This window comes from Synchiropus splendidus, chromosome 8, assembly GCF_027744825.2.
Source record: "Synchiropus splendidus isolate RoL2022-P1 chromosome 8, RoL_Sspl_1.0, whole genome shotgun sequence".
Classification (NCBI taxonomy): domain Eukaryota; kingdom Metazoa; phylum Chordata; class Actinopteri; order Syngnathiformes; family Callionymidae; genus Synchiropus; species Synchiropus splendidus.
In genome coordinates this window covers 13,482,701-13,508,375 of record NC_071341.1, presented here as the reverse complement: position 1 = coordinate 13,508,375, position 25,675 = coordinate 13,482,701, and the positions used below count along the sequence as shown (strand labels likewise).

The following is a 25,675-nucleotide window of genomic DNA, read 5'->3' as shown; positions in this document are numbered from 1 at the left end:
TAATTGGGTTTCAGTTTGGTTCAGAGTCCTGGCGAAGGTTAGCCATGTGTTTTGGATTGGTTATGGCAATGAGAGGTCCCCACAAGACTAGAGAGACAAATGTGTGTGTGCCGCCTCTGGTTTTTCGCAGTTCCTCACATTTAGCTATAGACAGAAACTCTCAACAACATCCTCCACATTTTCCAGATTCTCTGCTGTCGCCTCCTGGCTGACACCGGTGCCGTCGCAGGTTCAGGTGGGACTGCAGGCCCGTCACCATGAAGCTGTTCAGAAGGTGGATTCTGGTTGGTCCGGTCCTCAGCGTAACCTCGCTATTCCTGCTGGTCTTGACCTACAGGTGGGAGCGCTCGAAAGTCATCGTACCTCATGAACAATGACCTCCACAAAGAGAACGCACCAGCTTGTTCTATGGAATGGCTGCTGAAATCCCAAACATGAAAGTTAAGTTAAGTTAAATTTAGAATTAAGAGCCGGACACGCTGTGGTCCAGTGGAAATGATTGCAAAGAAATGAATTCATGTTTCATCTTCGTCCTGTCTGCTGCGATGAGTGAGGACACTTTTTAAATTTGTTTCCCTCTTTTCCACTATTGTTTTGACCAGAATTGTAGCTTTTAGATTTTGCTCTTGCTCTGTTGAGATGAATGATCACTGCCTCTACTCCTCACATTCCCTTTTCAAGAGTATTCTACATGCAAAGTCTATTTTCCATATATAGAAGTGTTTAGATTTTACCCTACTCATCACACCATATTGAAAGTAAAAGCTCCTAAGGTTTTTTGACAAATGCAACAATGAACAGGATCTAACTGAAAACAATGACGGAAGATGAAAAACATTTTAAGAAGACAGAGGATATTGGCTATGTTATTGGAGAGAAGTGATCTGAAATTGTTGTCAAATGCAGAGATTGCTATCTAATCTGTGGTTCAACAGGTCCGACTGGTTTCTGGCGGGGAAGCCTCCTGTGGTCGCACCAGCTCCTAGTGAGTCGGTCCCTTTCATTCCAGAAATATATATATATATATTGTGTGTGTGCGTGTTATCTGTGGTCTCTGCTGAGAAAAGTGAGGAAGTGACCCTGCATTATCTGAGCTGCTGTAGTGAAGCAGCCCGCACCACACTCTCTCCAGAGACTCCTCCAGCAACAGTCAGGAGTGTGACTGGATATCCAGTTTGTTGAGTCCCAGGTCTGCTCTGAGGCCTCCTCCTGATGAACAGCTCTCTACTCCTCACTACTGCCTCCTCCTGGAGCAGCAGAGGCTCTCCTCTGAGTCTCTCCTGGATGACTGAGCTTCTCTCTCTCAGAGAGACCAGACAGAGTGAGTCTTGTTCTGTGGGTCACTCCAAAGGTGGTGACCACAGGTGAGAGGAAGAACCCAGTGGTCAGTGGAGAGCTTTGTCTCCTGGCTCCGCTCTTTCTTCACCACAGTCCTCCATGACTGGAGGCCCTGCACTCACCCTTCTATCTGACCTCATGTTACTTAAAGTCATCACCGACAGTCATGGTCTCGGAGTTAGAGGAGCTGATTCTCACCGCAGCTCGCTCACACAGGACTGCTCCAATGACCATCTTAACAGAGCAAAAGTCTCGAAAAGTCTCCAGCAGCAAATACTCTCTTGAAAGATAATGGTCAGAACCTTGATCATCTGTTGTCCCAGCAGTTTCCCAGAGTGAGCAGCCACCTCTGGTCCCGTCGGTCAAACTGAAGACGCTGCTGGTGTCTGCGTACCTGGAGCACCGACTCTCACCCAGAAAGGTGAGTGAGCTGATCACTCTTCCCACTAAGCAAACTGCTGGTATGGTCTGCACACACACAAAAAAAAAGGTTCATCCTGAATTGAAAATAAAATACCGTAATGTCCAGATTATAAGACACTGCTTTTCACTCATGGGCTGAACCCTGAATTCTTACAGGGCTTCTTGTTCTTCTTCCATCAAGACATTACGCCTTGTCACATCGGACCAATGACAGTGCGCTGTTCCACCATATGTATTTTCCACCACTCCTCCGGTGCCACGGTGACGACACCAGATGTTGCACATGCACACACGCAATAGAGAGTATTTCTTAGTTTGGCTTAAGCTCTTATGGTCCGCTGAGTGACACCACAACACTTGCGGTGACTCCCATCACGCTGAGGTCAGTTTCCTACTCTGATACGATGAGTTTCAGAAGCTTCGATCGTCCTCTTAGGCGACTTGGTCGGCAGATTTGGGTTTGCCCCACCAGTGACTCACTCTGACCTCAATCTGCACCTCAGGGAATTTTGGACTCGATTTTTGTGACTCCAGCGTTCCACACGACGAAGGGTTCCCTGGTCGTGTCCTGTAGATGTCGCTGGCCTTACTCAACAAAGCCCATGACACTATGACTTGGCCTTTATCAGCCATGATTCAACACACACCCTACACCTTTATCACTTGAGTCGCAGAGCAAAGGTCAAGATTGAATATACAGGTATATATATATATATATATATATATATATATATATATATATATATATATATATATAAAAAGGTTCACATTTCAACCTTTATCATCAGTTTCTCCAGAATCATTTCATATCATTGCTGCCATCTGAGCAAAACAAACCTGGTTTAAGAGCCACTCCAGGATAACAACATCCAGCGAGAGCTGGTGAACCCTCGCACAGCCATCGTGACAATACACTCGGAACTCATTCTCATGCCTGAAGCATCAAATATATTTTCAAGAACACTTGAAGGGTCACGCTGTGGTCAGCCATGCGTGTAGCATGTTGAGGCAATTGAATGACGCCTGGCACTGCTCTGCGTTTCCTGGGATGGTTACAGTTGACCGAAGGGTGGCGCTGATCAATGGTCGCCTCATGTTACTTTTAACCTACAGAGAAGCAACAGGAAGATAGAGCCAACCACAGCATTCCTTTGCACGACGATCAAATCCGATGTGGATGATTTTCTTATCTTCAGCCTTCAGGGGCAGGTCGAGTAGTAAACCAGCCATCCACACAGGGCGTGAGTTTTGAGGCAGCGACACGTAAACACGTCATGTGTTTTGTGGAGGGGTCTGTGAGCAGGAATGGACGAAAAATGTTGGTAAAACTAGTAACATCCTGACAGGAGTTTGTCCTTACAAAATAACGATCTGTTCAGTTTCAACTCCAGCGAGGTCACACATACTCTGACACAGAGAAAGGAAGCAAAGTCAGAAGAGTCAGAGTTGAAGACGCTGAGGGTTTCATCAAGAGTATCTGAGAATGCCAAGAAACCATTGAGTCAGAGGGCAGGTACAGAAGCATGGAGACAAAGTCAGGGAGGCAGTAGGTTTGGACACATGGAGAGCCAGGAACAATGTTAGGGATGGCTGGAATGGAAGGACCAGGGAAAAGGAGGAGAGGAAGACAACCATTGAGGTTCATGGTTGTGATGGAGGAGGACAGGAAGAGGAGCGGCGTGACCAGGGACGATGAAGATCAGTGAAGTGGAAAGTGCTGATGGGATGTGCTGTGGGTTTCAGGTGCGGGTGATCGCAGTGGTGCTGAGAAACGAGACCTCACCTTACCAGTGCCGCCTGCGCTGCCTGGGGAAACCCGACATATTCACTGATGGCTCCGTCTCCGTCCACTGGGATCACTTTGGTTACCCGTATGGAACATCTGACATCATGTGTTCACTGCCTCCGGACTGTCAGTCGCCCTCTCACGTCTCTGTCACGTCGACCAGACACAAAGGTTTGAGCAAACGCTGAGATCTTTCAAATGTCTCACCTACGTTCCTCCCAGCTCAATGTGAATCTCCTCGCATCGTAGAGCTTTGTGATGAAAGAGTTCTGGAGGTGAAGAACCAGGAACCGAAGCAGGACTCCTTCAAGTCCAACTTCACTGTCTGCTGGTCCACCATGTTTGACTTCAACAATGTTCTGCAGGTAACATCATGAAAAATTGTTATTGCTATAGCACTCAACCATGAAGGTGGACAGCTGTGCCTTCAGTGAGTGAGAACGAAGGAAACATTAGGAGGATGTTACATAAATGCAAGCCTATAAAAGTGAGTTTTTCTCAGGGATTTAAAGGCGGTTGTGCACGTTGTGTTAGGCATCTCCTCTGGCAGACTAGACAAAGTTGGTGACTCCTGTTTGTCTGTTGCAGCTGGTCCAGAGCCTGGAGATGCTTCAAGTGCTGGGGGCAAACAAAGTCGCCATTTACAAGACCAACTGCAGCGCAGACACACAGCGTGTTCTGAACTACTACACCCAGAGAGGTTAGGATCTGTCGACCTTTGGATGCAGGAGATGGACTTTCAACATCAGCAGTGTCGTTCGCACCAAACTCGATGTGCCTGTTGAATTTTTTTTTTTTGCTTTATTGGGTTTTAAAGGGCCCACTCAAATGCCGCCATCCCTCACTGGAATTGACTTGAACTGCAACTCATGTGCAACAAAGTGCTACAATATGAGAGCAGACAATGCGACATGTTCCGAGCAACAAGGTTGCTGCCTCAGTGCATTTCTACTGACGCATCAAAGGACACATCTGTAGTATGAAACACTACAGGTCTTGTTTGTTGTCGGTAACCAACAACCATTCGAGTGTGAGAGGTGTGAACGTACCTAATCTATGGTCTTTTGGGGAGTTTACTCATTTTAGAACCTGATTCACGGGGGGAGGTGGTGGGAATCAAACCCAGCTCTCCGGACTGTGTAGTTTAGGAACAAGTCTACTTCCTGTTTGTATGGAATTAGGTTAGATTAGATGGCCTTTATTAGTCACACAATGGGGAAATTCAACTTGTCTCATATGTGTATCCTCCCACACTCCGTCTCAAGCCACCTCCACGGGATGATCTGTCTGATGTGCCCCCCACCTCATGCCCAACGTAGTTGGGACAGACTGACAGCACCGATGATACACAAAGGCGCAGACAAGGGTTGAGTCTTGAAACGGACAGGAAGCTAATGACAGCTGTCTCCATAGGTCTGGTGGAAGTGATTCCTTGGAACATGTCACAGTATTTGATTCTCTCTCGGGGTTGGCAAGTTAAGAAAGACCCCGGTGACCTGCACTACTTCGGCCAGCTCGCCGCCCTCAACGACTGCATCTACCGATACATGTACCAGTCCAGGTACCTGGCTATGCACGACGTGGACGAGCTCATCCTGCCGCAGGCCGTCAGCAGGTAGCGCTGGTGATGTCAGGGGTGATGAAGAGACCGGTGACTTGTTCTTCTTCTCCTCCAGCTGGCCGGAGCTGCTGCCACAACTGACCTCCAAGTACAAATCTAAAAACTGCTTCGCATTTGAGAACAATGTCTTCCCAAACACGGTCTCGCTGACCCCGCCCACCTCGCCGGGGTCAAGCTGCTGGAGCAAGGTGACTGGGGTGAACATTCTGGCTCATCTCCACCAAGAACCCTACGTGCCCAATCCAGACTACAAGATCCTAGTGGACCCGCGATCCGTTCGCATCGCCACTGTTCACGGGCTCCTGGATCCTTACAATGGCTGCTCCTGGGTCGACAGAAAGGAAGCTCGGCTTTACCACACCAGGTAAGGCTCACCCTCCCCAGGTTGATGAGCCAGGCAGTTTATTTAGGGGTGGGATTCTGCTCAGAGGTCCCAGATATGAACACAAGTGAGCCGGCTCGAGACCGGCACTTTGTCTCTGGAAACTCACAGCGGGTGGTGAGCTTCTCGCGTCAAGCTACTCGGCGCTTGATGCCAGAAACTAAGCTACGACTCCGCACAAACATGATAGATGACGGGCAGTGAAGGATCTGATCACTGTCTGGGCGCACAACATTGTTCAAAAACAACTTCTCAAACTCCCACAGCACTGAGGTGTGCAGCTGGGAGCTGCAGGAAAATTGCGCTGGGGAACGGGAGCACACAGCAGCGGCCCGGGACTCGCATGCACGAGTTCCTGGTCCACTGATCACACTGATGCACAAGACACGTCGCTGCTAGGATGATAACAACAACAACAAACATGGAGGAATCCCTGAACAAAAGCAATCTGTGCTGCTTTTGTTCAGGGATGTTTTTCAGTACACAATGAGCAGGGTTTACACTACTCTGAATGGACTTGAAATTCTTAAAAAATTTAAATTCTTATACAAATATTTTCAAGACATTTAAAGAGCTTTAGTTTAAATAATAACTTGAATATAGCCACTATCATGATCGTAATTAACTTGTAACACCATAATTAACACCACTAATTTTAATGTTTTATTCAGATGAGTCAGTGTCAGGTAAATGACTCACATCTGTAGTTATTCAACGAGTTCAGGAGTCAAAGGTTTCCTGTCTTCATCAGACAGGAATCCGACTTTCGTTTCACGCTGGTTGAAGATTAAAGAATGAAAGTAAACTATTCCCTTGGTTCCCATCACTCTTGTCTTGTTTGTGAAACTGGCTCCTTTCCTGTCCACAGAGGTCCAAAACAGCCTCACCTGACCCAGGGTCAGCTGGTCTACGACAGCAGGATGGTGAGCTACAGCGAGAAGCTGAAGGTGACAGTGGACGCTGTGCTCAGGGAGACCGGCCTGCTGCCCCAGGATTCTGCACCGTGTTGAGGCCCGGGACCATGTTGAAGCCATTAATTGCATCTCAAGAATCCTCATGAGCATGTTTGCTTGAATGCACCTTCAAAGAACTCTGAGACTTTGAATTAAATTATTTTCTACCTCTGCAAGGAACGGTTTGGTGAAGTTTCATTTCGTTCAAGTCGATGACAATGTTGACTGTCAAAAGCGGGCGGCTGCTGCCCTCTGTCGGTGAGCAATTGAATTCCTTTGCGCTTAGATTTTGGGTTTGATATTTTTCTCAACTGAACTTCCAATAAAGAGCCCAAATGCAGCGGCACTGACTGGATCCATCATGTGTTGTTAAAGTTTTTGCACGTCAGAGTGCACCAGTCATTTCTGTTTATGGCCTGTGTTTATTAGCCTATTGTCTTTCATTTCATGTCAAGATCTGTTGAGCAAAAATGCAAAAGTGGAAGATTAACTTTCACAAGACTTTTATTGGGACTAACGTGGCAGACACTCACTGATATAGATATGAGCATGAGCATAGATATGGGTACTTGACTTCACAACTGTAGTCAAAGAATGATTCACCTGTAAAAGCGAGAGAAAAGACATGACACTTCCATCTGGATTCTAAAATGAAAATGACTGACTTACGTGGCAAGTAGATAGCCATGCAATGTTCCCTTCCATTGACATTATTCGGCTCTGTAGTCCCCCATCTTCTGAAGTCGAAGCTGGAACCGTCCGTCCACATCCAGACGTCCTCCTGGATAAAAGCTCATGAGTCACCGTCATCGATCTGCAGTGCAAGAGAACTGACCTGAACTGCATCGTAACCTCCGGTCCAGAAGTGCTTGCCAGTTTGGTGGACTCTCCTGACGTACTTCACTATCGCCTGCATCTGTTGGTTATCGTGAATCGAGACAAGATTCCCACCTTTGGCAATGCACTCAGCCTGAATTAGGGTTCGACAAATATGGAATCAGTTGAGTCGTGTTGGTGGGAAGGGAATTGAAATGGTGAGTCTTCAGAGGAGAAGGTACCTCGGCGGTCACAAAGTCTGTTGGTGTGGAATCATACTGGTAGCAGCGACCACTGAGTGTGGTCCAGCCATCAGGACAGGACTCTTTCAGGGTGTGGAAAAGCACTGAATTTATTGCATTTGCAAATACACTCTTTGATATGGATTTGAATTGTTCTCATGAAACACAATACAAACCTTTAATCGGCTGAGGGGAGAAACGGAAACATTGAATTAGATGGCTATTTACTATGAAGGTGAGCGCTGAGTGGAGGATTTACTTACATTAGCTCCGACCCAGAGTCCACCAGTCAAACAGAGGAAGGCGATGAGAGTGAGGCTGTGCATCTGTGAAAAGACAGAATCACCGAGGAGTGACAGAGATGGGTGCCACAGCTCATGTGCTTGAGTGTCAGCGCTGTTTGAAGATCCAGATCAACAGTTATCCACCCTTTAGTACCGTCCCGTGGAGGATCATCAGAGGACCTTGAGACTTAAAGGCTGACAAAGCCACAAAAGAAACTAAGGGAGGACAGTGACATAGAAATACTGGAAATGGAAAACAAAACATTAAAGGCTCAGTGTGAACGCAATGTTTCAACTTTTCAACAACATTGAAATTTTTAACCTTCATTTAACCAGTGAAGTCCCATTGAGATAAAAACACACACACACACACACAATTATAGCACAGTTAAAATGGTATAAAAATTAGTTAAAAACAGGTATAACTGCTCTCAGTCTGGATTTAAAGACTGAGCACAGACCATAAGAAAGGACACTCCTGTGTGTGATTAAGTCACAAATATAAGCAGGCAATACTCCAAGCAAGGCCTTGTGAGAAAAGTGTACCAACGAGTGAGGCCATCCATCCCACTGGAGAACACAGCTCACAATGGTGGGTCAGGGCCCTTCAGTTTGTAACAAATCCAAGAGCAGCATGATATACAGAATCAAAACTTACTCAGACATTGAGATGAAGAATTCATGTACAACATGTCTCCACACACTAAAACGGAACAAGGGGTTTTCTCACCCCAAAAGAAAACTGAGAAGAACAGTCTGCAATCCCCACTATCAATCGAGAAGAATTCAATTCAGGGATGAGACGAAGAATCCATTTTATTATCACACGATGTTCATTTCATCATTTCAACTAGACTTCGCTCATGTGTCCTCCATCTCCATCATCCTCCTTCGTCCCACCGAACCTCTTCATTCAGCGCACGTGTTAATGGTCTTCTTTGACTTGGTATCGCCGCCTTTCCACGTCCTAAATTCAGTCTACAACCTTCTCCACATGAGCTGTCTTCCTAATGTTGTCAAACCACAGCTCAATACACTCAGTTTTAAAGTAAACTATACTGGAAATGAACGCGAAGGCTCGCCGTCTCTTCCCTGCGAAGTTGGTCAGGTAATTTTAATTCACCAGAACCCAGAAACAGCACGTCAGGCTCACTGGTACATTACCATTTGAATATGAACATGAGTGAGGAGGAATGACAGAGATTCACAGTCAGAAACCTTCTGAAGAAGGCAAGTCATGGGCTACCCAGTGTAATAACAAGGTCAAACAGATGAATGATTCTCTCACACTCTTTACGTCATTGTGCTCGTACTGTATCTTACAGTCAGTCTACACTTCAGCTTGCTTACAGGGCTCTGAAACTCAGTATGGACTTCATGAACAAAATACAGGACATTCGGCCTGGTGGAAAGAAAGTACAAAAATAAGGGTAGAAATGAAAAAAGCTGTTCTTCTCTCTGGTCCTTTTCGATCCCTCAGACCACAAAAAAAGCATGGTGGATTCACCTGAAGTTCCACTTGGGATTGTGAGTGCGTCACGTGACGGAATAAATGGATCAACAGATGGCGCTGTCTCCGAAATAATACTGTTATCGCGGGCAAAAAATAAATAAAGTCATGCATGCCACATCCAAAAAATAAATAAACACATGCATGTCACTTCCATGGCTCCGTAATTTTGAGTAGAAGCCACTTGATCGCTTTTTATCTCGAGATAATTTTTATCTCGAGATAACTGTTATTTCGGGCTAAAAAAAAATAAAGTCATGCATGCCACATCCAAAAAAAATAAACACATGCATGTCACTTCCAGGGCTCCGTACTCCACGAGGACAGGAAGACAAGAAAAAAAAAGCCTTATTTGAAATAGAAGTCACTGACCCTCCTGAAAACATGAGATGTGGATGGTCAAAGATGCGATGGGACCAACTCATCCATCATCAGTGTGGTCAAACGATGCTGCAATAAAAAAAAATGTGATTTATGATTTATGCAAAAAAAGAGTCAAACGAATGAGAATAAAAACTACCGTCACAATGGACACAAAAACCTTTTCTGTTATTAGGGAGTTTTTTTTCAGTGAAAATGGTCTAAAATGAAATAACGTACGTATACGTTAAAACGCTAGAAAACTACAAATCCCACTCAAAATACGTCACCGGATGTTTACAGTTTAGTATAAAATCACTTCCGTGTCGACACCGGGTCCTTTCCTGTCAACGGCCTAGTGGAAGATGGCGGTGCAAATCTCCAAGAAGAGGAAGGTTAGTAGCGTCTAATGTCCTCAACGACGCCATTTCAATAAAATGTCCTTTGGTCCAGCGGTATTTTACGTTCGTGCATTTGTTCCACGTCCAGTGGCGAATGTTCTGCCTGGTTCCGCCGCGGATTGATGTAGATTCTGCCCCGTGAAGCGTCGCTGTGACCCGGCTAGTGAACATGGCTGCGCCGTGTTCGAGCAGCTGAGGCTAGCCATGAGTCTAAAAACGTGTTTGGAGTGAAGTCGTACTTCTTCGCCTACCTTTTGTATGACTGAGGGCAAATTCAAATCGTCAATTTGAGTCCCGTTATGTCCGTCTGGTGACGTGAATTAGGCTCGAGTCGAGTAAGCAGCTAAAGGAGCTTCTCAAATGTGTTCTTCATATTTAGTGTTGTACGTGTCTGAGATGTAGTTTTGCCGTCATGCAGCTTGAAACCGAACTACTGGGCGATGTGATTTGATACAGTGATGTCAAATGTGCAGTTTGTGATTGTCATGTTCAATGATGAGAGGTTTTTCCATGAGATGGTGGTGTTTAGGATAACTTGGTTACAAGTGCTGCATGCGTTTGCTCTCACTGCCCTCATATCCTGACTGAAGTGTCACTGGGACTGAACTCATGGTTTCATGTCACACTTCCTCCCCACAGTTCGTCTCGGATGGTATCTTCAAGGCCGAGCTGAACGAGTTTCTGACTCGTGAGCTGGCCGAGGATGGATACTCTGGCGTGGAGGTGCGTGTGACCCCAACCAGGACAGAGATCATCATCCTGGCCACAAGGTGGGTCGTAAGCCACGGTCTGGAGGGTCATCGAGATGTGGGAAGTTGCCATGGCCTGTATTCGCTGATCAAAAAATGTGATGTGAACAAGCAAAGGGTGTGCAAGGCTCTGCTAGTGTTTATCTCAGAGCCCCTGATGTCACATTTTATACTCTGTGTCTGAAAACCCATTTGGTTCTGCTGATGGTCCTCATGAAATGTTTCCTGCTTGATGTTCATTTCAGTTGCCCCCTCCTCACACACACACACAAAAAAAAATAACATAAATAACATACTTTTGTCATTTAAATGAAAACAATCTGTAGTACACCAATGTGTACAATATCTGTCAAAAGTCAACAGCTTCAACGGTACTGCACACGGTCCCAACTTCAGCTTTGTGACATGAGTCAGGTCCTCACAGAGATCACTGCCTGCCTCACTTTCACTGTCCTTTTTAGTCGCTTTGTTCAGGACACATGTTTTTTTCACATTATATCACAGAATTTTGACCGTTGTTGAAGTCTTGAGATTTCATCAACATGGGGGGGAGGGTACTAGGGAGGCTTCACTCTGTGACCTATGTTTATTTCTTTTTTTTAACTAAAAATGAAGACTATCCTGTCAATCACGGTCCCTGTCACCTAAAAGCTTGTTCATTTTAGTTCAAAATGTTGAAGCGCTGACATTAAAAACCTGAACCGTTCACCAGGGATCTCCTTCCTTGGTTTATGAAACCAGCCGGTAAACTCCATAATGACTGGGTTCAAATGCAAAATAGAAGTGTGTATGTTTTTTTTGCTGGAGCTATGACTGTAGTTTATCAAGTGCAGCTGGAGACCCAGTTTGGATAGCCATTAGGAGTCAGGTGACGATGGTTATGATCTGCCTGCTCTTGTTGCATGTCAGAGTTTTCCTTTTCAGAGCTGTAGTTCTCCATATTAAGTGTTTCTTCTTGTGCAGGACCCAGAATGTTCTGGGGGAGAAGGGGCGTCGCATCAGAGAGCTGACCGCTGTGGTCCAGAAGAGGTTTGGGTTCCCCGAGGGCAGCGTGGAGGTGAGGTCAACACATGGATCTTTAAGCTGCTCTTCTTCCACCTCATAAGTCCTTAGAAACTTTTCTGTGAAGAAAGATGACGAGTCGGATCAGAGCTCAAGTCCGTCCCTATGGATTCTGGTCCAGGCCCACGTTCTGTGGTTCTGCTCCGGTTCCTGGGAACGGCGAGTTCTGTTGGTTGAAGACATCGAGGCATTTGTCTGAGAAGGGTCTAGGCTGCAGGATGTGCTGCATGTCTGTGGCGTTCTGGTGCTTCAGTCTTCCCTCTCTTCAGTTGTATGCAGAGAAGGTGGCCACCCGTGGGCTGTGCGCCATCGCTCAGGCTGAGTCTCTGCGTTACAAGCTGCTGGGAGGTCTGGCCGTCAGAAGGTACGTTGTCCCAATGTTGTTGCTGTTTCAGACTGCGAGTGGTTTGGTTCAGAGCCTGCAGCGCCTTCAGTGAAGAAACGATGACGAGTCAGAGCAGAGCCCAAGTCCAGTCCCGTGGATTCTGGTTCAGGCCCACGTTCTGTGGTTCTGCTCCAGTTCCTCGGACCGGCGGGTTCTTTCTCTTGATGACACCGAGGCATTTGTCTGAGAAGGGTGGGCACGCTCGCTTCTGCTGGACCATGTTTCTGCAGCGTTGCCGTAACTCGGGCAGCTGCTCTGTTCAGTCATCAGGTAGATGATGGCTAAATCTCTGCATCAGTCACCAGTCTTCCTGTGGTGTAGACATGAAGAAGCCATTGCTGGTCTAGAACAGTTTCTGACTTTCGCTTGACGCAGTCGAGCAGAATAGCAATTGCAACACATGGTTATGTTAAAACATCTTTGAGAGTGTGTCACATTTGAAGGCCAGCAATCTCGTGTGGAAGCCTGAAGGTAATGATGAATGGAGTAGTTTTCAGCTCACTTGTGAGACCGTTGGTCTGACATTTGGTATGACTGGCCTTTGTTACTTTGTTGCCGTGTTCTTTTATACAGATATCCTTCATTTGAGGATTCCTAAAACTGTAGCTAGTTTTTGTGTGCGCTATTTAAATCATCTGTAGTGTCTGTCAAGTTCATACATTGGGTCTCAAGTTTGTGGCAGATGTCAGATTTTGAAGCCCAGAATCCAACGTTCTCCATGGTGACATTTCATTCCATGTTCCTTTGCTGTTCCAGGGCATGCTATGGAGTTCTGAGGTTCATCATGGAGAGCGGCGCCCGAGGCTGCGAGGTCGTGGTGTCCGGCAAGCTGAGGGGTCAGAGGGCCAAGTCCATGAAGTTTGTGGACGGCCTGATGATCCACAGTGGTGACCCTGTCAACTACTACGTGGACACCGCCGTGCGCCACGTCCTGCTGAGACAGGGTGAGTCCATCGCAGCGCCGGCTGCCCCTTCAGGGAGCACGTGCTGACCGCCACCTCTGTCGACAGGTGTGCTCGGCATCAAGGTCAAGATCATGCTGCCCTGGGACTCCAGCGGCAAGATGGGACCCAAGAAGCCCCTCCCCGACCACGTCAGCATTGTGGACCCGAAAGATGAGAAGCTCCCATCCTCCCCCATGTCTGAGCAGAGGGGGACCAAGCCCGAGGTGCCAGTCATGGCCCAGGCCCCAGTGCCCACCGCGTGAGAGGGTAAGTGCCCAGGGTCGGGCTGGGCTGAGGTGATCCTGCTGTCTGGTTCTGGTCACATGACTCCCTTCAGTGAAGAAACGATGACGAGTCAGAGTTGAGCTCAAGTCTGTCTGTGGTTCTGGTCTGGAAACTCAGAGCAGCGGGTTCTTTCGCTTGAAGACGTTGAGGCATTTGTCTGAGAAGGGTTTTAGTTCTGTGCTGCAGTTTCATGACTCGGGTTGATCTGGTTGATTTTAGAACCCCCTCCACTCTTGTGGTGCTGAACTTTCACAAACATCATCGTTGTCAATCTGATTTTTCTTTTTTCTCTCTTCTTGTCCAGGATCTCCTCTTCCCACCAGATGGACTTGAACCCCTGAGAGTTTTGTGTACAAAAACAATAAAATCTGGAAAACTCACTTGTGGTTCTTGACTGCCTTCTTTTTCACTTCAATGAAAAAGTGAATTGAAACCCATTTTCTATAAAATGAATAACCAGTTTGGGGCTGATCAGTCAGAAGAATGCTCGGATGATAACATGTTTGAGGCATGAAGTTGATGAGTTCAACATGAATCTTTGTGTGTCTCACAGGTTGCATGTAGCAGTCACCACATGCAACCAATTATCTGAGGTTTTCACTCTGCTAACTTGAGTCCGGATCCTCTGGACTGATAAGGGAGGAATCACACCAACGCTGGAAGAGGTTGTATGCAGTGTGTCTTGAGTTTCCTAGTTCACGTTCTGAAGTTGACTTCCGTCAGAGGAGTTGGCATCACATTAGCCGTCATATAGCGTATGGGCGTCATGTACACAGCTCCATCTAGTGGATGCTTGTGTGTAGGTGCATCCGGTTTTGTTGACTTTGGCTCACGTGATCAGAAACTTCTCAACATTCCTTCGTGGCGACGTTTTCGCCGCGTCCGGTTCAGGCACCGCCCCCTCCCGCCACCTGCCGACGCTGGACGGACGTGGACCGACATGAGCCTCCCGGACTTCAAAACAGGGAAGCGGTCTCCGGCCGCGAGCTCGGTAAGAGTCGGACCCGTCCCCGCAAGTGAGCGGCTCCAGCTGTTACCTGAACCTGCAGGTGTGGCGCTTCGGCTGGGACCGAGAGAGCGACGACATGCATTTAATAGCGCTCATTTTAAACGATGACGTCAGTGTTAAACCTCGATCTTCTGTTCACCCTCCCATCATGTCCTTCCACTTGCGCCGCCAAAGCTTGTCTACTTTTTCTCGCTGCTCGTGGTTTCGTCGCCCATCCATGTCTATTATTCAGCCATTCACATGCCATCTGTTTGTTCATCCATCTGTTCATGCTTGCACCATCACCCAGTCATCGACCTCTAATCACTCCATCAATCGTCTATTCAACTCTTTCTCTCTCTGTTGTTCATCCTTTCATCATCTATCATCCATATGTTATTCATCCATTCATCAGCTGACTCTCACCCATGATCTGTTCATTCATTAACCAGCCTTTCACCATCTGTTTATCAACCCCTCATAGGTTCATTCAGACATCCATTCTTCAGCTATTACTTCTTCAATCTCTTCATCCGCTCATGATCTTTCCTTCCCTCCATCTATGTTCTTCTGTTCCTCGTGCCATTCGCCCTTTGTTGTGAATGGCTGAATGCTGTTTGTCAAATAGTTCGGGTCATGAGGTCTATCTATCTTCCATCATTCGTTCATCCTTTATTCTGCTGCGTCATGCTTTTATCTCTTCATCCACCTGTTGGTCTTGTCATCTGTCTTTCCCTCCATTCATTGATCGTTCATCCATTCCTCACCATTTCATTCATTCATCCTCTGTTGGTTCTTCAGCAACTGTTTTTTTTTTGTTCTGACCAACGTCTGGGAATGAACGTTCCAATAAGGATGATGGTGTCACTTCCTGTTCAGCAGGGCTCTGTCGTGCACCTGAACGTGGGAGGTCACATGTTCACCACCTCACTGAGCACGCTCAGCAGACACCCGGGGTCCAAGCTGGGCGAGCTGGTGTTCAGGGAGACGGACTCCGAGGGCCGGGTCTTCATCGACAGGGACGGCGCTCACTTCGGCGCCGTGCTGGATTTCCTGCGAACGGAGCAACTCCCCAGCAAGCACATCCTGGAGGTGTGATCCCTGAATGCTCCGCCCCCTGAATGCTCCGCCCCCTGAACTCCCGTGTCTCTGCCCAGGTCCACAGGGAGGCCGTCCACTACAACGTCCAGCCGCTGGTCAAGCGCCTGGAGGAGACGCCGCAGATGTTCGGGGAGCTGGTGGCTCGACAGCAGTTCCTCACCCGCGTCCCCCACTACTGGGAGAACATCGAGGTGCGCCTCCGTCCATCGAGTGTGTAGATGTGACGTGGTGGATCCACTTGGTGTTTTGGATTTGGTTACAGTCACACGTCAGCTCTATGTGCCTGAAAATTCATTTTTCATCTCGAACGATTCCAGAATGTCCTGCATTACAGTTTGAAATATTGACTTTCACATTTTATTTAATTTTTTTGTCGAAAAAATGGATTTAACTAAGGACAAAACTATGTATTTTAGGTTCTTTTTTCATGCCGTTTTTTAAAGTGTATTTTCATATTTGCTCCTTTTTTTGTTAATCCACATTGGGTTACTGCATTGCAAATGTTATTATATTTTATTATTATTGTTATTAGTAGTCGTTTTAGTATTATTATTTTTAGGTGTTTTAGGTGTCATTGAAAACATAATCCTTAATTTTTTTTCTGGGATTTATTAAATAATCAAATCTTTTTTCTTGTTGTTTGGCAATAAAATACCAAAATATATATTGAATAATTTACATATTTTTGGTGATACATTTTTTATGATTATTATATATATATATTTATTTTAAATTTGCTCCTTTAATTAATTGTAGTTTTTTTTTTTTTTGTTTTTTTTTTTATATTACAGAATAATCTGCAATCTGTATACAGGTTCTGATCCGGATCGCCCGAGCCGAAGCCGTGGCCTCTCGCCACTCCACCGTCTTGATCTGCGTGCTGAGGACAGAGGAGGACTTGCGTTGCTATGACAATGTCGTCCATAGTCTGGACGCCGAGCAGCACTCGGTGGTGACGTTCGGACCCTGGAAGGCCACGCCTGGCGTCTCGGACCTGCTGGACTGCGTGAGGATGGACATCCAGAACCAGGGCTACCAGGTCCAGCTGGAGCCACACACACCCGACAAGAGTTTCCGCTCCAAGACTTACAGCTTCTTCCACAAACTTACCTTTACCTGGTGGTGAGCACCAGTGAGGTCACCTGTTCAGCGACTCCCAAACTGCTGGGAATAATCCTGAAACCATCATCCATTCATCAGCTGCCCATCAATCTTGCAGTAATCCTTTCCGCTGTCATCCATTCATCCATCTATTGATGCCATCCATCTTAGTATCATGTTCATCCAGCCACCGTCGTCCTTTCATTCCACCATTCTGTCCCTCTGTTTAGTTATTGGTGGTCTGTTCATCCGTTCATGTGTACACTTATTTTGGCATTCTTCTAATAAACCCACCTTGGTCATGTGACCTGAAACTTGGGCGTGCTGGAGTCTGTGACCGCGGCACTGCCGGCGTCACAGGACCTCACCACGAATGGAAGTGCAGCGTGTGCGTTTCCACACGTGACCCAGAAAACCAGAAGCTCAAGATCAGCGTGTTCACCACAGCTTGACCCGACTTCCGCCCGGATCGGAACCCAGCCGGGGGAAAGTGACGCTTTTGTGACCGCCGCGCAGCTGTCAATCACAGAGGAGGCGTCACTTCATCTGCTTTGTCGGCTGCAGCTGTGGATGGACATGAAGCTTTAGCTCAGGACAAATGCACATATAGGAGTCCTGTCTGCGATGAATGACTGGGGTTTATCGTGGTACCATTCGTGTCCCAGGGGCCAGGTAAAGACCACTGTGTCACCTGACCCATGGTACAGTGGCTTCACAGTCTGTCCTCGTGCAGCACAGCCAACAAGTCCATCCCGAAGCCTTCCAGAGCAGATCTTCAAAGGCGATGTAGCTGCAGGAAACTCAGGTGCTGCTTCTGTTCAGGTTGACTCAAACCACAGAAACCACCATCAGCTCTGCTCTCCCTCAACACCCTGCCCGCCTCCCCCCTCCTGTTTTACGATAGTCACTTCTTTTTATCAAAGTTTTCTCCTGAAACTTCAATTGGGTTTTCACTCCCACAAAACGTGTCAGGTGGCTTGTGTTTCAGAGCGGGTCGACGCTGACGTCAAAGTGCTGACACAAGCGCGTGTGGCACAGGAAGTGGAGAAGAGTCCTGTCAGCTTTGTTCTCGCCTGTGAAGCACAGTCGGTGTGAAGATGCTGCTGCTGCTGCTGGTGACTCTGCTGCTCCCAGGTATGTTTCCTCTTCACACTGCTGCAGACTTCCTCCAGCTCTTCTGGGGCCTCGTCGTGCCGCCCTCTCGTCCGAACACTCACATGTAGCTCCGACACGGATAGTTAGACGCACCGCCAACCTTCCGCGCTGAAGCTGACCCTCTGAGGCCGAGTCAGCTTGTGAAGATCTCTAGTCAGCCAGATAGGAAAGTTGGGTGTGAGGCTGAGATGTCAGTGGCAGTAGGTTGTGACTCATATCATGAGGATGACTGGGATGTGAGGAGAAAAAAAGCCACTGAACTTGTGTACAGAGGCGCGGACACTTCCACCTTCATATCTGGGCCTGTGTGTCGTCCTCCTTCTTCTACGTGTTGCATCATCTCCTCTCAGCCGCTCCTCCACCTTCTTCCTCCTTCATCATGACCCTCACTGTCGTCGACCTCTCCTCCACCTCCAACCTCCTTGGTCCAACACTGTCTCTGCTCTCCTCATGTCCAAACCATCTCCCTAACTTTGTCTTCGTATATAAAATAAAATAAAAGTATGAAAACCCAAAAAGAAAAATACAACAAAACTAATTTAATTTAGAAAAATAAAAGGTCCACAGACCCAAGAGTAATGAATCAGGAACAAAGTTTTAGAAATCTGAATTGAGAAAAACACAATGTAATAGTAATGTAGTAAATTCTCGTGAATAAATAGATAGCAGTAAGTTGAATAAAAGTAAAAGCTGTACAATCATTTCCTTGAAGCTCGCTCGGATGGACTCTCAGAGAACAGCAGTGACGCATTAGTGTGTTCACCGCTAAAGCTCAACACACCTGTCACTCACATCGGCAGGAGTGGGAGGAGGTGATGCCCCGGTGTTTGCCTACAGCAAGATGGGCGACGACGTGGCGCTGCAGTGCGGGAACTGGGCTTCGTCCAGCGGCAACCCCGTAGTGACCTGGACCTTCTACCACGGCAGCATGTCCTTCCCCACGCTGGAGATCGACAGCAGCCGCCAAGGCGACGGATATGAGCGTCGCTTCATCACGTGGAACTGCAGCCTCGTCATCCGCAGCTTGGGGCCCGAAGACATCGGCACCTACAAGTGCATGCTTCTGCACGAGACTTTCGCCGAGGTCTTCCTGTCCGTCCTGGTGGTCTCTTCGCCGACCCCTGCCACTGACCTCCGGCCCGGGCGCCCCCTCAGCCTCAGCTGCACGCTCTTCACCTACTACGACGGCGTCAGCTGCAGTCCACATTCCAAGGACTTCAACGTCAGCTGGACCTCTGAGGACGGAACCAACCTGCTTCAGGACCGAAGGTTTGGACTCTCGGGGGGGTTGCTCATGTTTCTGAACCCTCTGGGATCTAACCTTGTTTGAACATGCAGGTTTGAGGTGAAGGTCACCTCTCGCTGCAACATCACGCTGGTCAAGCAGCTCCAGAGCGACGACTTCGACCGCAGGTGGAGATGTCAGGTGACCTTCGCCCGCCGGGCCACCTCCCTGTCACTGGATTTCTACCCCAGTTTCGTCTTCCATAACCGGACCACCTTCAGCCAGCCCGACTGCGCCGTCCCGCTGCCCATCAGCCGCATCCTGCTGTGTGCCCTGCTGCCCGCCATGGTGCTCGCTGTCTGCGTCTGGACGTGGAGGCTGGACCGCCAGAAGACCCGAGCTCCTCCAGTCCAGTTCGACTTCCCCTGACCTCTCACTCCACCCCCACAGATGACTGGATCATTTCTCACGGAGCCCACTCTCTTCTGCACATGACTGCCCGACTTCTCTCCTGCTGGCTCCCATTTTCACTCTCCTTTTTTCCAATGTGTTCCCTGGCCTGTTATAGAGCCGCCTGCTAGTTCCTGCTCCTCCTTACTCCACCACTGTGTCCTGCTTCCAACTTCACCTCTCCTCACTGCCTCTTCCTCCAGCCATGACGGTTTCTTCTCTTAACTGTGACGTCCCAGATGACTATGTTGTTTTTGATTTTCCTGCTCAGGACTGTGAGTATAGACTCACATTTGTTTGTGTGTATATCTTTTTTCATATTTGACAATTTTCCTCTCTTTTCGTTGCTGCAAGTGGAACAAGTTGTTTGACCATGAATCAATTTTTGCCTGGGACCCGTTACTGTCTCGTCTGACTTGCCACCTTTTCCTCAGATTGACTGGCGAAAGTGTCATTTTGTGGAATAAAAACTGACAACTGACTGTACTGATCCATGTTCACGTGTCCACTTTTCACACCATTCTCACCATTTTTGCAAAAAAGTACTGGAAGAACATGCTCATTCTTCTATCCTCCATGATTCCTCATTTCCCTGCTCTGTGTTCCCTCACTTCTCTCCTTCATGTTCCCTCACGTTTTCCTCTGTGACCCCTTATTTCTCTCCTCCGTGATCCCTCACTTCCCTCCTCCATGTTCCCTCACTTCACTCCTCTTTGATCCCTTACATTTCTCCATGTTCCCTCACTTCACTCCTCTTTGATCCCTCACTTCTCTCCTTCATATTCACTCTCCTATTTCATCTCAAGTCACAGTTCAATGTGTTAGTGTTTTTATTGACTTTTAGAAAACCAGTTATTCGTCAGGAGGAGGCCCGGGGTGGACCCACACACACACACACACACACACACACACACACACACACACACACAAGTCCTTCCCCAGTCCTGGACAGAGGCAGGTCCGGACCCCTGTGAAGCATCCAGAGCTCAGATGGGAGGAAGAGGACGGACGAAGGGAGGTAGTGGAAAGAGTTGTGGACGCTCGTTGCTAACACGTCACACATACCAATGGTACTGGTCCGCTGAGGTCTCCAGACCTCCAGTGGAGGACCTCAGGAGCTCCAAGTTAAAGTTAGACTCCACAGCAGAACTCTTCTAGTCTGTAGCTTTATTTGAGGTTAAAAATGTGTTTGGGTCGGTCCGGTCCACGACACTAGGCATCAACTTGCTGGACTGGTATGTACAGAAGCACCAGGAGGTTTTAGAAGAGCACGTGTCTCTGAGCTTGTGGTTGGCTTGGGACTCCTCAGAAGGCCGGGCGCTGGCGGATCACCACCGGTGCGCTGTTGGCCTTCTCCCGTAGCATGGTCAGTGCTGTGTTGGAGAAGTCCCTCAGCACGTCCACTGTCTCCCGCTGCAGCAGCAGCGACTCCTGCACGAACTCCTGCTGGGTCTCCACCAGCAGCTGCACTGACTGGGCCAGAATCTCCAGGGACTGGGACACGGAGCTGAGCAGCGCCCGGCTGGCCTGTTGCTGCTGCAGACTCTGTGCTGCCAGCTGCGCCACCTGCTGGTTGGGCCGAACACTGTGCCCCCCGGAGGGAAGGGGGTCCGCTTTAACGGACCTGGAGGTGCAGGGCTGTCTGGAGGAAGAGGCTTGTTCCGACCCGGCGCCGGGCCTGATGGGAGCGATGGAGGAAAGGGCTGGTTTCTGGGTGGAGTTGAGCGCAGAAGGAGCTGCCAGGATGGAGCTGGCAGGGGACTGAGACGGAGGCGCCGAGGTGGAGGACGAGGCAGCGTCCAGTTCTGAGAGGAACCCAGAAGAGGTGGAGGGTCCGGGCGGAGTGGACGGGCCCCCGTTCCGTGTGTAGGTGTGGACCGGCTTGACCCTCAAAGACGGGTCATCATCCGGCTCCGGTTCTGAGTACGGCTCCATCTCGTCGAAGTCCATGGAAACATCTGTTAGGGCGGAGGTCAGAGGTCAGTGGTACCATCGACAGGAGCTGTGAATGAAGACGCGATGTGCAGCGGAGGGAGTCACGACATGGATGGTTCAGATGCAGACGGCACAAATGTTTGCGCTTCGTGGGAGTGACTCAATGACACGTCCATGACAATGACCAGAACTAGGATGAACCCAGTGATGGAGTCATGATGACGCGCATGCACACAAGTGATCGACACTCTCACCTCCATCCTCAGGAACATCAATGTCAGAGGACGAGTGGAGCGTTTCACCTGAAACACATAACTGCATGACTCAGAGCACCAGACGTGCTGGAGCGCAATCCTCCATCCTTCCTCACTTCTTTCCTCCATGCTCCCTGACTTCTCTCCTCCGCCCTCTCTCACTTCTCTCCTCCCTGTTCCCTCACTTTTCTCCTCCACCCTCTCTCACTTCTCTCCTCCATCCCCTCTCAGGTCTCTCCTCCATGTTCCCTCACTTTTCTCCTCCATCCTCGCTCACTTCCTTCCTCCATGCTCCCTGACTTGGCAACAGCGGATAGACTCTCACACTTTCACCAGAAACGTATGGCAGTCTCACCGGCGAAGTCCTTCTCAGGTGAGGACAGAGGAGAGTCCACGACAGGTGTAGAGTCACTCAGGTACGACGGCGGCTTGGAGTTCCTGCGTTTCCGTGGGGTCTTGGGCTTCTGTTCTTCTCCGAAGTCCAGATCGCTGTCACCATCTGAGAAGCAGCACAGCCCATTGAGGAGCAGCTCTCGAGAGTGTGAATGAGAGGCAGTCTTCACCTTCAGGACTCATCATCAGGATCTTGTGGACCATCTTCTCTATAGGTCCCAGGTTCCTCTTCCTCAGGTGGGTGCTGTTGGAACTTCTCATGGCGATCATGCGCCGCTTCCCGTCACACTTCAAGTCGGCCCATTTCTTCATGATCTGTCGGACCTGAAGAGACGTGACGCTGTGAAGCCGCGACAGAACACTGCAGCGAACATGTGTTGTTGGTGGCTGTCTAATCTGCTCACACTGACATCACTCCACCCTGAGGAACCACCTTCATCAACCAAACTCTTCTCCACTGACTCATTGGATTCATCTCCCATCACTCTGACTCTTCATGGCAGTGGCCACCACTGTTCTGTTAATGACACATGCACCCTACGTCCACTCTCTTCTTCACCTCCCTCATCTCTGCCCCTCCTCCTGCTGCTTCACATGTTTGGGACTATTCTGATGCAGAGCTATGCAGCCCTCAGAGGAGGAAGACTTGCCTCTCTGTGATTCTCTCCCAGAGCGTTGATCTCCTCTGTGATCTCCATCCACGTCTGTTTCTTGGATTCAGCCGTCACACCGTGATTGAACTTTCCTGCAGAGGAAGGAGAGACGGGTGGTGAGCTCTTCTGGGTGACAGGAAATGACAAGGCTTTCCCCATTGATTCTACAGGCTCCACAGAGTATGTTAGTTAGAGTCCATCATAGTTAAGAGAAGTGCAACACCATCAGGAGGTCACATGACAAATCTGACTCGCTGTTTGAAAATTAAGTCAAAGGGAAAAAAATATAAATATCGACCAGCACCATAAAGAAAAAATGGACAATAACAAACAAGAGTTTTAGTGAAAAATGAATCTCAAATACCAAGAATAAAAGTAACCATTGCATAAAAAATAAATAAATAAATAATTCATTTAAAAAAAGAATGATCACTGATACGACCAAAATGAAAAAAAAAGACTGAATAAAAAACTACAACCCCAAAATATAAATAAATAAATCAAATCCAATTTAGAGCTAAAACCACTTTGTACAAATAAAACCTGTGAGCCAATGCAGTGGTGCTCGTGTGCCAGTGTTGTGAGCTCATGCTTTCTCTCACAGGAACTCACTGAGGACGATGAAGCGGTTCTTCGTCACGGCCCGCAACAGAGCTTTGACCTCGGTGAAGGAGAAGCGGGATTTGGGCCGCCACGGTCCTTTCAGGTTCTCCAGCTTGAACTCCTCCTCCTCGTCCTGCCACGGAGCTGACATGGCTCCCCCCGGGTCCTGTCCACTGCTGCTGCTCATCTGCCGTGGAAACAAGGTGAGACTCGTCCTGTGAGGTTCAGTCAGCGACGACACAGCGGGAGACTCAAGCGGGGAACAGGAAACCATTTAAAGATAAACCAAATTTTTGTTTTTCCTGACAGAAACTTGAAGACAAAAGTATCAGTATGCCACAGAACTGTAGACCAGAAGAAATAAATATGACGATTACAATTGTTATCAGTGGTGGTGACTAAGTCCAGTTCAGCGCTTAGATTTTCTGCAACTAATAAAACTTTAGTTTAACCTGTGGATAATTTTGCGACTCCATGAAGTGTTGAGTATTCACATCCAAGCTATGAAAAAAAAAAATAATAATAATCATGCTCCATCTAAAAACTCCAGCTAATTCACGGTTTTATTAGAAATTAAAGTTTTTGTTTCAACCACAGTTATTCATGTTTGTAAAACTGTATTTCATTTGCTTTTGCAGTTTCTGTCAAACAGAACAGTTGGACATGTTGTGTCACTTTGGTATATTGGAGATATTAACCGAAAATCATAACGGTCTCCTCGACTTTTTTTTTCTTTGCTGCAACCAAATAATTGCAAATTCTATTCGCCCAGTGAAATTCTTTCACTCGTTTCTCGATGCTGTGTTGTTGCGCTGCCGCTGGCCATGTGACCCGGCCGAGCCAATACGCAGCCGCCTCCCTCAGTCTTTGTTGCGCTGCTGCCTGTCCGCAGCTCCAGCCTGCAGTCGCCATCTCTGCCGCAGCTACTCGCTCTCGGAACCGCGTCCGAACCCCCGCTCGCCCTCCACTTCACCCCACCAGCCGCGGGCGCAGAGCTTCCGCTCAGTCACGCCGCGCGCTGCGCCGTCTGGCGCCGTGATCTACGGCTGAAATGGAAGAGGAGCGCAGCGCCTGCTAGCTCCGGCTCCGGCGCTGCGGCTGCAGTCGACACAAGCGGTGGCTCCCCTGGAATTCGACGCGGCGGTTCGGACAGTGACGGCCGGCTGTCGGTGCGTTCGGTGGCGGAATATGTGTGAAATTATTACCAGATAAGATGGCGGTGGCGTCTCCCTCCTTCCTGCGTCCCGAAAGTTCGGAGTGACGAGAAAGACGCGACTGCGCAGACTCCGCGTCGCAGGCGACTCTTTCCCTTTAACGCGCAACATTTCCATACCGACATGCGCCCCCCAGCGGCGGTCCGAACACTGCATAGCTCTCTCCTCCTACGACGTTCTTGGTGCGTCCGTCGCATTTGGTCCCCAGCGCCGTCCCACCAGGGCCCCCACCAGACACCCTTAGTCCACAGCGGCCCTCCGCTTCTGACCAGGAGGAGTCACAGCACACTTGCTGGATTCATTCTCCACTGGCCTCAGAGTACAGTACAAGCCTGGAAGAGTTTCTGAATTACTGAATAAAACTTCTCGTTTTCGAACCTGTGGTTTAACTTCCGACTTCGCATAAACCGTCATCGAGGTTGTGAAAAAGAAATTATGAAAAATGTCGGGACGAGCATTTCTCCGATCCGCCTCTTTAAAATGGTTTTATTAGAAGTAAGTTTGCTTCAAACGTATATGTTTTTCATTGCGTTTACTGTTGTTGTCCCTCAGAATAGTAAATGGATGTAACGTCTTAAATTCTTTATAAATGCACAACTAGTTAACCAGCAAATAATCTGTCAGACCTGCACGATCGTACCGTTTAGTGTTATTGCAATAAAAACCCACTCATATTGTCCAGTGCTTTTTACGATGTGATTCCGTTTAAATCTGAAGTTTAACAAGAAGCGCTCACTTTGGTCGGTCTCTGACAAGTTGGATGAAGCGACGATCGTTTTTCGTGATCGTGTCGGCTTATTGGCGACAGGAAGTCTCACAACTTCCTGTTTTGCAAGGTCTAAGCTACACACCTGACTGATCCCTGCTGACAACACACAAACACACACACAGTGTTCGATTGACCTGAAGACATGCTTGGGAAGAAACCAGAGTTTGTCAGGAGAAAAGCACATAATGCCAAAACACAAAGCAACCTGTGTTGTGAAAAACAATGAAAGAACGGTGCAGGACTCTTTAGTCACCACTAGGTGTCTTCAGAGTGTTGACTGTTCTGTCCTGAAA

At 48.2% G+C, this 25,675-nt stretch overlaps 4 protein-coding genes, 3 non-coding genes and 1 pseudogene across 8 annotated transcripts; 7 read left to right on the top strand and 1 right to left on the bottom strand.

The window, feature by feature from the left end:
* Nucleotides 1–179: 179 nt before the first annotated feature.
* On the top strand, nucleotides 180–5,249 carry LOC128763440 (uncharacterized; annotated as a pseudogene).
* Nucleotides 5,250–10,022: 4,773 nt separating this feature from the next.
* On the top strand, nucleotides 10,023–13,921 carry rps3 (ribosomal protein S3). Its single transcript, XM_053872692.1, has 7 exons — nucleotides 10,023–10,110; nucleotides 10,756–10,886; nucleotides 11,829–11,922; nucleotides 12,197–12,291; nucleotides 13,069–13,256; nucleotides 13,323–13,523; nucleotides 13,846–13,921. The coding sequence occupies exons 1-6, from the start codon at nucleotides 10,081–10,083 to the stop codon at nucleotides 13,517–13,519; spliced, it is 735 nt and encodes a 244-aa protein (XP_053728667.1). The 5' UTR covers nucleotides 10,023–10,080; the 3' UTR covers nucleotides 13,520–13,523; nucleotides 13,846–13,921.
* Nucleotides 11,984–12,131, top strand: LOC128764399 (small nucleolar RNA SNORD15). Its single transcript, XR_008415765.1, has one exon. It is a non-coding gene; the product is annotated as a small nucleolar RNA SNORD15 (small nucleolar RNA).
* LOC128764398 (small nucleolar RNA SNORD15) lies at nucleotides 12,356–12,504 on the top strand. Its single transcript, XR_008415764.1, has one exon. It is a non-coding gene; the product is annotated as a small nucleolar RNA SNORD15 (small nucleolar RNA).
* Nucleotides 13,588–13,707, top strand: LOC128764392 (small nucleolar RNA SNORD15). Its single transcript, XR_008415758.1, has one exon. It is a non-coding gene; the product is annotated as a small nucleolar RNA SNORD15 (small nucleolar RNA).
* Nucleotides 13,922–14,404: 483 nt separating the features above from the next.
* kctd14 (potassium channel tetramerization domain containing 14) lies at nucleotides 14,405–17,144 on the top strand. 2 transcript variants are annotated; one of them, XM_053873337.1, is made up of 4 exons: nucleotides 14,405–14,532; nucleotides 15,412–15,621; nucleotides 15,687–15,821; nucleotides 16,445–17,144. In XM_053873337.1, exons 1-4 carry the CDS (start codon nucleotides 14,482–14,484, stop codon nucleotides 16,754–16,756), a joined length of 708 nt encoding a protein of 235 aa, XP_053729312.1. In that variant the 5' UTR covers nucleotides 14,405–14,481; the 3' UTR covers nucleotides 16,757–17,144. The 2 variants fall into 2 exon arrangements, with proteins under 2 accessions (XP_053729312.1, XP_053729311.1); XM_053873336.1 differs by having other exon boundaries at nucleotides 14,448–14,532; nucleotides 15,409–15,621.
* A 655-nt stretch (nucleotides 17,145–17,799) lies between these two features.
* On the top strand, nucleotides 17,800–20,137 carry LOC128764175 (uncharacterized). Its single transcript, XM_053873695.1, has 3 exons — nucleotides 17,800–17,865; nucleotides 18,687–19,155; nucleotides 19,225–20,137. Exons 1-3 carry the CDS (start codon nucleotides 17,829–17,831, stop codon nucleotides 19,538–19,540), a joined length of 822 nt encoding a protein of 273 aa, XP_053729670.1. The 5' UTR covers nucleotides 17,800–17,828; the 3' UTR covers nucleotides 19,541–20,137.
* Nucleotides 18,542–24,684, bottom strand: zgc:113149 (uncharacterized protein LOC541363 homolog). The gene is made up of 7 exons (XM_053873694.1): nucleotides 24,605–24,684; nucleotides 23,409–23,586; nucleotides 22,794–22,888; nucleotides 22,314–22,467; nucleotides 22,106–22,249; nucleotides 21,751–21,798; nucleotides 18,542–21,519 (listed from the first exon to the last, which is right to left on the bottom strand). Exons 2-7 carry the CDS (start codon nucleotides 23,584–23,586, stop codon nucleotides 20,867–20,869), a joined length of 1,272 nt encoding a protein of 423 aa, XP_053729669.1. The 5' UTR covers nucleotides 24,605–24,684; the 3' UTR covers nucleotides 18,542–20,866.
* Nucleotides 24,685–25,675: the final 991 nt, after the last annotated feature.

Excerpts from the sequence above, each read along its gene's own strand:
- rps3 (XM_053872692.1), top strand. The coding sequence starts at position 10,081 with ATGGCGGTGCAAATCTCCAAGAAGAGGAAG. Across the intron at positions 10,111-10,755 it reads AAATCTCCAAGAAGAGGAAG|TTCGTCTCGGATGGTATCTT; the intron begins GTTAGTAGCGTC and ends TCCTCCCCACAG. Across the intron at positions 11,923-12,196 it reads TCCCCGAGGGCAGCGTGGAG|TTGTATGCAGAGAAGGTGGC; the intron begins GTGAGGTCAACA and ends CCCTCTCTTCAG.
- kctd14 (XM_053873336.1), top strand. The coding sequence starts at position 14,482 with ATGAGCCTCCCGGACTTCAAAACAGGGAAGCGGTCTCCGGCCGCGAGC. Across the intron at positions 14,533-15,408 it reads GGTCTCCGGCCGCGAGCTCG|CAGGGCTCTGTCGTGCACCT; the intron begins GTAAGAGTCGGA and ends CTTCCTGTTCAG. Across the intron at positions 15,822-16,444 it reads ACTACTGGGAGAACATCGAG|GTTCTGATCCGGATCGCCCG; the intron begins GTGCGCCTCCGT and ends ATCTGTATACAG.
- LOC128764175 (XM_053873695.1), top strand. The coding sequence starts at position 17,829 with ATGCTGCTGCTGCTGCTGGTGACTCTGCTGCTCCCAG. Across the intron at positions 17,866-18,686 it reads GGTGACTCTGCTGCTCCCAG|GAGTGGGAGGAGGTGATGCC; the intron begins GTATGTTTCCTC and ends TCACATCGGCAG. Across the intron at positions 19,156-19,224 it reads AACCTGCTTCAGGACCGAAG|GTTTGAGGTGAAGGTCACCT; the intron begins GTTTGGACTCTC and ends TTGAACATGCAG.
- zgc:113149 (XM_053873694.1), bottom strand. The coding sequence starts at position 23,586 with ATGAGCAGCAGCAGTGGACAGGACCCGGGGGGAGCCATGTCAGCTCCG. Across the intron at positions 22,250-22,313 it reads CCTGATGATGAGTCCTGAAG|ATGGTGACAGCGATCTGGAC; the intron begins GTGAAGACTGCC and ends GCTGCTTCTCAG. Across the intron at positions 21,799-22,105 it reads ACCTGAGAAGGACTTCGCCG|GTGAAACGCTCCACTCGTCC; the intron begins GTGAGACTGCCA and ends TATGTGTTTCAG.